A 12,654-nucleotide genomic window follows, 5' to 3' on the forward strand; every position below is an offset into this window, starting at 1 on the left:
TTACTTTGCTTTTGATGACGTATAAACTTTAAATTGTTTACCACAATATTTCTACAATTGAAATAGATAGAAACTGGTAGTGTTATCACTCATGGTCACTGATGATTGATCTTATTGGATGAAACCATTATTCCAATGATTAAATTTGGGCTGTTGGGCCCTCACAGAAGTTGTATTGTTTCTAGCTATTTTGGTGGCTCTTATAATAATACTATGTTAGGCACACACTCTGAAAACAACTGCACAGCAATGACAATGCATTAGTCATTTTGTCTTTTTTCTGGCACCGTGATATTCGAGCACTTGGATATTCGAGCACTTGTAACATAACTAAATCAGTAATAAGCATCTTTGGATAAGATACTATTGGATTCCTTTTGATTTGTTTTAGAAATGCTCTTCTCTTTCATCAAGAAACATCACACCGTACTCATAACTGCTGCCACTGCTGATGCAGTAAGAGTGAATATGATTCGCAGGATCTTATCTTTAAAAATTTGTTCAACAGCAACAACTCGAACTTGCCGAGACTCAACGTCTCAGGGAAGATGATGACGACGACGACGACTCCTCTGATGATGGGAATAATTACAGCGATGATCTGGACTCTTCGGATGAAGAGGAAGGAAAACCAAAAGAGTTGGAGTGGGATGATTCAAATCTCAAAATTTAAGTTTATTACATTACCTTATAAGTTAAGAAGATCCTCCTCCGGGACACAGTGGACTGTTTCTTATAGGGATTAAATGACTAGACTCTCCATGTTTACACAAATTAGGTTTAATAACAACTGTACTTTTCTATAGACTCACAAGATGTAATAATAGCTTAGCAAACTGATGATCACTCCTAACAAGTTGGTTTCTTCTCAACTAACCTAAACTTTCTTGGGGGAGAGTCTAAACATTTTGCTTTTTATGAAACCAGTCTTCATCCTGAAGCAGCAGCAGCATCACAGACAGACGGTAAATTCTTTCGAGATGTTCGCCGTTTAGTCGCCAGTTTTGTACAGGGTCCATCTTAGTGTCTCAGAGAATGTGGAGTTAATATATCACTAAGGTACTATATTATCCCCAGTTCTGTAAAAATAATAAAAAAAAAAAATATTTGATTACATGTCATATCATACAAGTGGCACAGTCACTCAGATGTCTACCTTCTGTCATTGGAGTTGGATTATTCAAACACCTTTTTGAACTGTTTTATGAGATAAAAAATGCCATTGCTTGAATTTGAAAAGTCATATACATATACAATATAAATATAAATAGATATATACTGTACTCTGTATTACTATTAGGGCAAAAGTGATAATTCAGGTAAATTGTTTCACACTAAAAACCAAGGTTTTATATTTAGGTGTTTCTGACTGATTCCTAAAATGGTACTCTGGAGACTGATGTACTAATAAGTACTGTAAATGAGACTTAGTCTCGTTTCATTGTTTGGACGAATAGAATTTCCTCAAGTTGGATAATAAAGAAGGGATATTAGAAGAGAGGCAATAGAGAATTGTTATCCACATTAGTCCAATGTTTGAAGGGTTTGGAGGTAGCTTCAGGCTGCTTTTTCTAAACGCCAGGTAGCACTGCACGGAATGTTTAGACACGTTTTAACATATCTTGACCTGCCTGTTATTTGGTATCATTACTTTGTAGAACTATGAATATAGAAAATATAATGTATGTATTTAGTAGTCCACTGTAGTCCAGAATAAAATGTTTAGTCACAAGCTATGTGAAAATTACAATAATTTTGCTAAGAAAAACAGATTAATCTAAGGTGCCGGAATGTGGGTGACAGGTAAATGAACAAAGTGTTGTAAGTGTGATATATTGACTGTCAAGCCACAAAAACCTCAACTGGCATCCGACACAGGGATAGTTCTCCTATATTGTTCTGTAAGAGGAAATGAAGGGAAGAGAGCCTTCAGAATTTGTCCATAGAGAGCCTGTAGTTACATATTGTCACAAAATATGACAGTCTAGGATCCCAAGATGTACGGTATTATTATTATTATAATTGACTGTAGTAATATTTTGTCTAATACTGTATGTATATTTTTGTGTGAAAGATCCTATTTATTCTGTGAAGGCCTTAGTACTTATGAAAGGAAGAGCTAGTGATTTTATTGCTACTGCGGCATTGATGGTACACGTGTCTGTAGACCTCAGGGTACCTCGGCCAATCTGGGAGACCTGTCGCTGTGTTAAACACACAAGCACAGACTCTCTTCTCTGATTGACATTTTAGCTTCCTGCACATCTCACCACTTAGGATTGTTCTGCTGAATCTTTCCACTCAGAGCTATCACAGTAACTTCAACATATCAGAAGTCATAACTCTTAGGTTTTTTTTGATAGTCTTTCATTTTTAAGGAGACTCAGGTATGTAATGTTGTACTGCAATTTTCTGGTCTCCAATTTTGCATTTAGGTCAATATGAGAGGACAGTCTGTGTTAGATCTTTTATAAATCATTTAGGAAAAGGAATCCTTTCCAATTTAACTTCAGTTGATTTGACTTCTAACATTGGCTCGTTCTCACAGTGGAAGACAAGTTTTCCTGATTCATATTTTGATTATATGATTGTATAAATCAGTGTTTTAGCTGTAAATTTTAAAATAGCTTCTTGTCTGACAGTGTGAGGGGAGCAATAATTAGGTTCTTTTGTGGTTGGTATATATATACATATACATATATATATATCGGAAGAATGAAATAGTTGGCCTACTCTTAGGAAAGGTAGAATATACCTTCACACTTATCGCATCATTTTTTGTCAAAACACGTAATGGCTAGAATATTTGACGTCAGTTGTTCGATCATTCAGATTAATTTGAGAAACCATTGTAAAGGTATGTTAGCTGAAGCACTTTGGGAAGGCCTTCTATATTTTGTAAATTCACTTATGTACAATGATACCCATCGTATACCTTTCCTACGTCGCTTCTCAATTGTACTGTAATCCTGACGTTCATATGGCAGCATATATTTGCCAGGATATCTCCAAGCTGTTAGGTAATAACAATCAAAAGATTATCCTACATGTAAATGTGGAGAAACAACAGGTGACTGACGGAGTATCCCCTTAGGTTCTGCGTGCAGGATTTCCTACTTAGAACCTAGAAATGCTTCTTGCAGAAAGGCTAGGAGTCTCTTGTCATTCATCGCCCATAACAGTTTGAAACATCCAGTACAGCATGTGTTATTTTGCAGTTTACAAATTTTTTTATAAAAAACACAAAAGTTTAAATATCTTCATCACTTCAGAATTATTATTTTTTCTTTTTTTAACATTTTTAATTTCATTTGCACATGTTGCATTGGCTGTTCAACTTGTTATTTCCTTTATGAAATTAGTGTTCAGAGTGTTGATGTAAAAAAAAAGATGTAAGTATGGATAATCTGAAAGAAGTCAGTAATTGACCTGTAACATTCCGTTGTAGATGATGACAGCTTTTTTGTTGTTCTCAGCCATAGATTTAAAGGACCAGGTTTTTGTTTTAAAAAGCGGCACGCATCCCTCCCTCTGAAAACCAAAATTCTTACTAATTGCTTCAGGTAGAATTCTAGAGCAGCATGCAGCCATTGCCTGACAAGAAAAAAAAAATCACAATTTTATTAACAGCTCTCTGTGCTTTATTGCCTTGTTGCTTTTATTAATTTTAAAATGTCCAGTGATGCTTTTTTTTTCAGCATAAAAAGTTTTGTTAGAACCTCGTAAATATAAATCATGATAGTTTTATTTTGATACCTTTTTGCTGGGAATTTTGTAATGCAGTCATTTGTAAAAGGAAAGCTCAGCACCAGTGACACTAATCTACCATACAGGATTTGCACTTTGTCCAAAAGAAATTGCGGTTGGTTTCAGTTAATAAGTGCAAATAAAAGAGTAAAAGAACCGGTTCCCTTTTCTCTCTTAACATATCGTCCCATAAAGTGAGCCTTGTCATTTTTATTTTAGTTTACTCAAAACCTTTTCTGGAAAAACTGTTGTCAGTTCATTTTTCTTCAAGTACAGTACAGGGTACCTTTTCATTGGTGCTGTACTTTTGAAAATTTATAGATTCAGTTTGATAAAGCAATATGGAAGATTATTATCAATTTAGAAATTATGATTTTCATTCAAGATGATTATTGATAGGTTTAGGTGCCGCTGGTGGTCAACATTATGTACACAGGGTTGGGATGGCGCTGGCCGCTGGGTGTAGGCAGTCTGCACAAAACCCCTGGCTTCTGTAATCCGTCATCAATAAACACCTACACCCACTGTATGTTGTTTTATTTTACCTTATATCTTCAGGTTAATGTGTAATTCATAGTGTTTTAATTTTTTTTATATTCCGTTATACAGTATTGAACTTTGATATTGTGTTGAATTCGTTACTTATCCAGTAGTCAATTTAATAGCAAGGTCAGTTACATTGTACTTGAACACAGGAATATTCTGTTTGAAAAATTTCCGTGATATGGGACGTGCCACATTAGATGTAGCAGTCTACAGTAAAGGTTAAAGGTGTCTGGTTTCAGTTTCATTTCCATCAGAATAGATGCTCACCAGAACGTCAGCCGGGCAAGCCCAACCCCCCACTGTGGTGCCTTACCACAGCAGTAGCCTCCCCAGTAAACAGCTTAAACTCACGGCCCTGGGCGGGGATCGATCTCTTGCCACGCGAATGCGAGGCAAACACGTTACCACTGTACTAGCCAGGAGGCTTCTAAAAATCTAAAAAAAAATTCTAAAAATCTGATTGGCCCTTCAGATCACTAAAGAGTCATAATTTTGCTCATTATACTAATCCTGAAGTATGAAAAGTAATATTTCCTATTAAACATGTACACTGTACACGTTATTTAATGAGTGTCTTTGTTCTTGTAATGCTGTGGAAAGGGAAATCCAGTGTCTTTAATTCCCTCTCATGTCATGAAAACTGTGTCAAAAGTTGTGTTATTTGCCTCTTCCCGGTTTGGTCTAGTTCTTCCAGATTCTATGGGTAGAACACTCTCCCTTAATCCCTGCTCTATATCTTTAAACTATATTTCTGTATTTTTTGTTTATTTATTTCCTGACAGAGATCCTCTTGACTGATGAAAATGAGTATAGTAGAAAGACCAACGTACATTTAAAATTGTTTGGCATTCTTAATCTTTTCCATTGGAGTCATGATATATTTTACTGTATGGATGTTTTTTTTTTTTTTTTTCATTTACCAGGACAGTGATTTATGGCTCAAATAGTTGAAGAACAGTTTTGGTAACAGTTTAATCAGTGTGAAGATGCAAGACTTTTTTAAATCGCTACCAAGAATCTATAGAACTACTAATTAACAAGAGATAAATTTTTCCAAATTATCATGATCCTCCTTATCGTAATGGTGGTTGACGTTGGCTGAGTGACATCTCTGCTTGAAATTGGCATGCTTCGAGGTTTGAAATATCTTTCTGTATTTTTACAATAATTATTGAAAACTATTAGGATTTTTTTCATGATACTAGGACTGTTTTTAAGTGAATCTTAGGTTATTTTGTAATTTTTTATATTTCCACAAACTTTATTGCATAATTGCTCACCAAACTAACAAACCTGTAGTTATTTATTATGGATATTCTTTTGGCAAAGCTGGAAGGTAGCCAATTAGACTTTTGGTGCGAGGTGACAACCCTACCCAGAGACTGGAAAAATACAAGTTATCTACGAATTTGTCATTTTCAGGTATTGCTATACTATTTCCATTACTCCATTACCGTATACTCCAAAGTGCGACTGTTAGGTTTACCCTCGGTTGTATTTCGACACTGAATGGACTTTTGGCTCCAGCGCTGGACCAAATTCATCAATTCAATTCAATCGTTGGGCTTGCAAATTTCTTTTTCTTTTCCAGCGAGGGTCAGATATTATTCAAACTTGTGTGGCAGATACTGTCAAGATGCTTGATTTGCAGTTACAGTAATTGATAAAGAAATCTGGCTCTTGGTGGAAAAAGAGTGAGGTTATTTGTATCAGAAAATCAACGCTTTGTGGTAGAAATTTATATAGTTTATATTAGTATCATTATTATTACTAGTTGGATAAGTAGGATGCCATAAGCCCCAAGGCTCCAATAAGGAAAATATCCCAGTGAAGAAAGGAAATAAGGAAACACAGTGTGCCTAAGTGTACCCTCAAACAAGAGAACTCTAATACAAGACAGTGAAAGACCAAGAGACAGAGGTATTGGTAAAACAACTCTACTTTATAAAAGTATATAAAAAAGGAAAGGTTATAACTGATGAGTCATTTATGTAGTATATATTGCAAATAAAAAGATTAATAGGATCAGAAAAGCAAAGGTACTTTGGAGAACCAGTGAAAGGATGGATCGCACTATTATAAGGAGGTTTGGTAAACAGAGAAAGTGTACAACAAGGTAAGTTAAAAGAGTTTCAATCGGATACGGTAACGTCCCTGACTGGTGAATGCCAGACGGGTTTGAGTCCCGCTCAAACTAGTTAGTTCCTGTGATCGCTGCAACCTCACCATCCTTATGAGATAAGGATGGGGGGGGGGGGTGTTTGGGGGAGCCCATAGGTCTATTTGTTGAGTTATCAGCAGCCATTGCCTGGCCCTCCTTGGTCCTTACTTGGGTGCTGATTATTTGTATACATAGTCAGTCTCTAGGGCATTGTTCTGCTTAATACGGCAATGTCGCTGTCCCTTGCCTCTGCCATTCATGAGTAGCCTTTAAACCTTTAAATTAAAGGATGTATTATAGCATGAGAGCTTCAGTATTCCGGGAAATTTCACTTGTGCCTGATGAGCCCTCTTAGTAAGTGTATGAAACAACATCACTGCACAAGTGTTTCATCCACCACTTAGCTATTAAAGGATAAATGTGGCATTGTCAATAGTGGTCATTTTATTTCTGGAGCCACACCCTGTTATGGGAAATAGCTAATGTTGACGTTCCTTTATAAATTATACAATATAAATAAATTATATATATATATATATATATATATATATATATATATATATATATATATATATATATATATATATGTGTGTGTGTGTGTGTGTGTGTGTGTGTGTGTGTGTGTGTGTGTGTGTGTGTGTGTATTTTAAAAAGCATGATCAAAGAAAATATTGTAAACAATCATTCATATGTATTTTGAAATTATGATTTACTATATTGTCTTAGCTTTTGTGAACATTTGTAAGTAACTCATCAAACTGTTAAGATACAATAAGAAGAAATGCATAAATACATAAATACACCTCTCTCTCTCTCTCTCTCTCTCTCTCTCTCTCTCTCTCTCTCTCTCTCTCTCTCTCTCTCTCTCTCTCTCTCTCTCTCTCTCTCTCTCTATATATATATATATATATATATATATATATATATATATATATATATATATATATATATATATATATATAATTATTCATTTATTTATTAAATATGGTTCCTGATTCAAAGTACTCAATCCGCAAAAGACGTTTGCGGCCACTCTATCAAGTAATGGACAATTGCAAAGCTTCTTTTCTGAATGACGTAATCAATGTTTTGTTTACGTTTGTTTGGTTGTTACATTGTTACTCTGGTCGCCATCATTGTCAGTCAACACCCTCGCTGTCACATTCATCGTTGATTATCCTGAAATGGAGCATATTTTACGGAATTTTCACGGACTTACTGAAGAAATGGAATGGTAAGATTGTAAATTACGGTGGAAATATGTATTTAATCATGTAACTTGCCGACCACTGTCCACAAAAGGTTCGCTGCCTCAGGTCATGCATAGAACGGTATTAAAGTTCCGGTTGGGACAACATTATTAAGGCATTATGCCTATGCCAGTCTTACACCACAGTAAAAGGGACCCTATTGTACTTAAATAGGTGTTGTTTTAGTAAACAATTGTTAGAAATTTGTTGACAAAGTAACTGACAGAAAACGGAATTTGAAACCCGTTTTCTATACCACATAGTATACTGTAGTAATTAAATCTTTTTAATTTTTCAACTCTGCCCCTGTTCCTGCTTCCGGGGTGTATGTATGATAGCGGCCACCTGTATGTTACCTCCGGCTAAGAATATGGTAGTGTAAGATGGTTCCTAGGAGGTGTTAGTATGATAGCGGCCACCTGTACGTATGTTACCTCCGGCTAAGAATATGGTAGTGTAAGATGGTTCCCAGGAGGTGTTAGCCACCTTTAGGTAAATAGGTAAAAACACGCTTGTAGGTTAGGTGGGGACGTGAAGGTTAGATGGTGGTGTTGTGTAAAGAACTGGCCGATGATATACAAAGGCTCTCTTACTCTGTGTTGATGCCTGTCACTGAATGGACATTAATGGCCCATTGGCATCTTTCTAGGCAATGTCCGTCTTTTACGGTAAATTTAGTAGTGTAAGTATCGGGAGTTTTATTAAATTTTGTTATTAATATTAAGTTTATGAATATTTGATCAGGTTCTTAAGCCTACAATTCAAAGATTTCAACACATACTTACCTGTACATTAATTTCTAGCCAAATATATTAAACATTTTTTTACTCATTAGCTTGTGTTTTATCCATTTCTGACCATAAATATTGTGGCATTAGTTTTCCTACCCCCAAATATGATAGTATATAATGGGGTTTCCTATGGGAACCTGGTATTTTAATGAGAAAACTCCAAAAACTAGTCATTTAAAGCAATAATAGTGTTAGAAATGTATAATAAACACAAGGTAACCACTTGAAAAAATACGTGTTTCATGTAAGCGGCATGAAATTAAAGTATCGTAATTACCTAGGATTTAAAAGAGGTCCCTCATATGGCTTTTGTTCACCTGCGGCTCTCTTCTTTTGCGAGTAAACATTACGTGTCTTTTTAGCCTACTGCTCTTTTCTGGTAATCAATACATGAATGTGCTTCACATGCCTTCTTGGTATTACTATAGTTCCAGCCAGAACTACATTTTCTATTAACCCTTTTACCCCAATGGACATACTGGTACGTTTCACAAAACTCATCCCTTTACCCCCATGGACGTACCGGTACGTCCTTGCAAAAAACTGTTTTTTACATTTGTTTGCATAATTTGATAACTTTATGAGAAACTTCAGGCATTTTCCAAAATAGTGAGAACAACCTGACCTCTCTATGACGAAAATTAAGGCTGTTAGCACAATTTTGAAAAAAAAAATATTGCAAAAATGTGCTTTAAAAAAAAAAATTGCCTGGGGGTTAAGGGTTGGAAAGTTCCAAATAGCGTTGGGGGTAAAAGGGTTAATGTTTTTCTTATAGGAAATCTCTAGTTTTATCCAAAAATTACATTGATTTTTTGGGCTAATAAAAAGTTAGTGAAAAATCTGCTTTAGTCAGTATTTAAGTGTCATAATTGCCTATAATTCATATCATGTCTCAAATAATCTTTTTTTTCCATCTTGGTTCACTTTTCTCGCAAAAAAAACTATCTCATTGTTCCTTTGTTCTGGCAGTTGGTACACGGATGAACTTCGCATGGCAAAAATGTAGGTCATTACTTCATGAACATTTTTTACTTTCAGATGAGTAATAATAAGTATATACTGAATGGAGAATGTTGAAATTTCTCAAAATTTCGAAACATTGAACTTTCCCTGTGGGAGACACTTCTAACTGAAGCAGAGTATGAAAAAAAAAATGGCTCTTGTAAAATAACATGTGGGAACTGTAGGTTTTTGGTGGCTTATTGGAAACTTCCTTGCCTGGCGTTATGTTGGATGGGAGATAGTCATTCTTGGGGGAGCTTACAGGTCTACATGTTGAGTCATTAGCAGCCATTGCCTGGGTCTCCCTGGTTCTAGCTTGGATGGAGAGGGGCCTAGGGTGCTGACCATATGTATACGGTATATGGTCAGTCTAGAGTATTGTTATTGTCCCCTGCTTCTGCCATTCATGAGCGACCTTTAAAAACAGTATTCGGGAGCTCTTATGTGGTTAAAAAAGCCCAGCAATGTCATACAAAATCAGAACAGCTTCTAAAAGCGAATGCAAGCAACACATGCCCAGTAACCCACAATCATTCTCCCAAAGGACTTAAACAATGAAATGGTGTTCACATTTTAGTCAATATATACATGTTATTATACCCTGTTCCAAATTAGTCATACAAAACAAAATGCCAATATTACAAGTACTTTCCATTTTGCTAGAAATTAAATTAACTTGTATTAACCCTATTCCGAGATTTTCTACATACCATATACCAAGTAACTTTCATTGAATCTTCTTCTATTAATGTGTTATTCTCATTTGTATGGGGTAAGCACAGTTGCTTTTTTTTTTTTTTTTTAAGGACTGCTTTGGCTTTAGGGTAGACCATAGTCCCAATCGGCAGCCCTGCATTGATTGCAATATTTTAATAGGGTGGAAATAGGCGCTGTCTGCAAATTAACATAATACCCCAAAAGTCATACTAAAAGAGAGTGAGCTCAGCATTTCGGAGCCTGTAGTCCATTTCTTTTAGCGAGGCAGATTTGCACCGACTCTCGGCGATACCCTTTTAGCTCGGAAAAGTTTCCTGATCGCTGATTGGTTAGAATTATCTTGTCCAACCAATCAGCGCTCAGTAAACTTTTCCGAGCTAAAAGGGCACCGCCACCGGTCGGTGCAAATCTGCTTCGCTAAAAAAGATTTACTATAGTCCTACCTCAGTTAGATGAGATTTTCAACTACAGTAATCTCCTTCTCCCCACCTTCAGGCTTGGGCTCGGGTATCAATTTGATCTATGATCTAATATATCCTCCACATTTTCTTTAGGTTATATTGCAATATTGCTTGCTCAATTCAAACATAGCCTTAACTTAGCTTGTCTGTTGGAAATACAGTATATGAAAAGTTACATTACGATTGACGTTTTTATTGAATGATATATGCTGCAGTGTAACAATTTTTATGAATATTATACTGTACATTTGTAAGTTCCCTATTAATCCTATTGTATAAAGGATGGTAATGACCTGATTAAAAGAAAAAACCTACTTTAATTGCACGCCAACGTGAAATTCGTTATGAAATAATGGTCAAGTGCTTGTTGTTTTAGCTTGTTTTGTTTAGAACTGAAAGGGGGAAGCAAGAAGCGAGAATATGTAAAGCGATAAGAATACAAACGAAATCGCAGACATTGTTTTATATCTGGGAATTCGGTGTTTACTTTTTACTCAAGCGCTGCTGTCAAACCCTCTATGGACATTTCCTTTTTGGTACAGTAATTAGGATACTTTAATTTATAGCCTAACAGGAATTTGCTATGAGAAGTAAATGACACTTCCATTTTGTTACCATAGTTATGACACTTTAATTTATAGCCTAACAATAATTCTCTTAACCCTTTAACCCCCAAGCTATTTGGAACTTTCCAACCCTTAACCCCCAGGCATTTTTTTTTTTTTTTTTTTTTTTTTCAAACACATTTTGCAACTTATATTTTTAAATATTTAACTTAGCCGGTGAATATATAGCTGCAACTCTGTTGCTCGACAGACAAACTCTACGGAAAAAACTCGCCAGCGATCGCTACACAGGTTGCGGGTGTGCCCAACAGCACCATCTGTCGACCAGATACCCAGCTCTTATGTAAACAAAGACTCAATTTTCTCTCTGTCGACGTGTCGACAAGACGTACTTTATTCGCTGTTGCTAAACTGGAGTTTTTCACATCATATTGGTGAAGTACTATATTCTGGTTTTGAGCTTTCGCAATGCAGGTGTTTTAGCTTCATCTTAAATCTTGAACTCGTTTTGGATAGATTTAATTATGGTGACAAAGAGAGTATGGACTTTCTTTCACTTTTAAATGGCCGACCCTTCCCTTAGACGGAAGTGTGTTTAGGCTTTTAGTAATTATCTTATCACGTTATAAATTATTTATAGATTTTCCTCTATATATTTTATTTCTCTCCGCCTTTATTAGGCCTCTTCGATTAACTTTCCATTTATTATAAACATATAAAAATAAATTTTAATGTTTTGTTTATATGCGACCTTTCCTGAGAGTAGGCGGTCCTAACTTGGAAACCGAAGTTAATCAACGTTGAGCCCTTTATATCGTAAATAGCTTTTAAAGAGCTAAGGATTTAAAACTTTTTAAATGTAATATTTTATGAAAGAATTTCTTTGATAGTCTTCGCACTGTTTTCAAAGATGAACTAACGTTTAGTTTATTTATGCTACGCAGTTGTTGACGTTCAGGACGTTCAACATGCGCTCTATCGTTACGATAGAGAGAGAGTGTATCACGGTTTCACTTTGCAGTAAGAGTAAATCGATTCTGACGTTTTGTTCATTCTTTCTTAGCTTAAATGTTTTAAATTCTATTTTAAAGGAACTTTTTATTTGAAAAACCTTTCAGTTTTTTCCTTTAGTCAAATAACATGTTTTTTTGACGAAATATAATTGGGCTCTTCTCTTAGGTGCGAAATCAAGAGAGAAAGAGAGAGAGAGATAGAGACGGAGGGAGAGAGAGGAGAGAAAACGTTCCGTTCAAGCGGGTAACGTTGTTCTCGAGTTACTCTCGTCCCTAGTCTCTGTACGGGGAGGAAGGATAAAACGTTTTTAGTTTTTTATTCTCGTCCCCAGGTTATGTGCGGTGAGAGATTGAAAACGTAGTTTATATGAACTGGTGTTTAGTCTCTTTCCCAGCCACT

General features: G+C 35.7%; 1 protein-coding gene and 1 long non-coding RNA gene across 3 annotated transcripts in view; both read left to right on the forward strand.

Moving 5' to 3' along the window:
* Positions 1-4,272, forward strand: part of Cals (calsyntenin-1) — a 161,024-nt gene extending 156,752 nt beyond the window's left edge. The window contains exon 16 of one of the 2 annotated variants that reach the window (XM_068355801.1): positions 509-4,272. In XM_068355801.1, coding sequence (XP_068211902.1) covers positions 509-673 — 165 coding nt within the window. In that variant the 3' untranslated portion in view covers positions 674-4,272. Of the gene's footprint in view, positions 1-391 lie in introns of both variants that reach the window. The other variant, XM_068355808.1, reaches the window with a different exon arrangement.
* A 3,305-nt stretch (positions 4,273-7,577) lies between these two features.
* The window catches only part of LOC137624877 (uncharacterized), a 57,369-nt gene continuing 52,292 nt past the window's right edge, over positions 7,578-12,654 (forward strand). Inside the window, exon 1 of the long non-coding RNA XR_011040776.1 lies at positions 7,578-7,688. This is a non-coding gene — a long non-coding RNA (uncharacterized lncRNA). The remainder of the gene's footprint in view (positions 7,689-12,654) is intronic.

This window comes from Palaemon carinicauda, chromosome 2 (assembly GCF_036898095.1).
Source record: "Palaemon carinicauda isolate YSFRI2023 chromosome 2, ASM3689809v2, whole genome shotgun sequence".
NCBI lineage: Eukaryota > Metazoa > Arthropoda > Malacostraca > Decapoda > Palaemonidae > Palaemon > Palaemon carinicauda.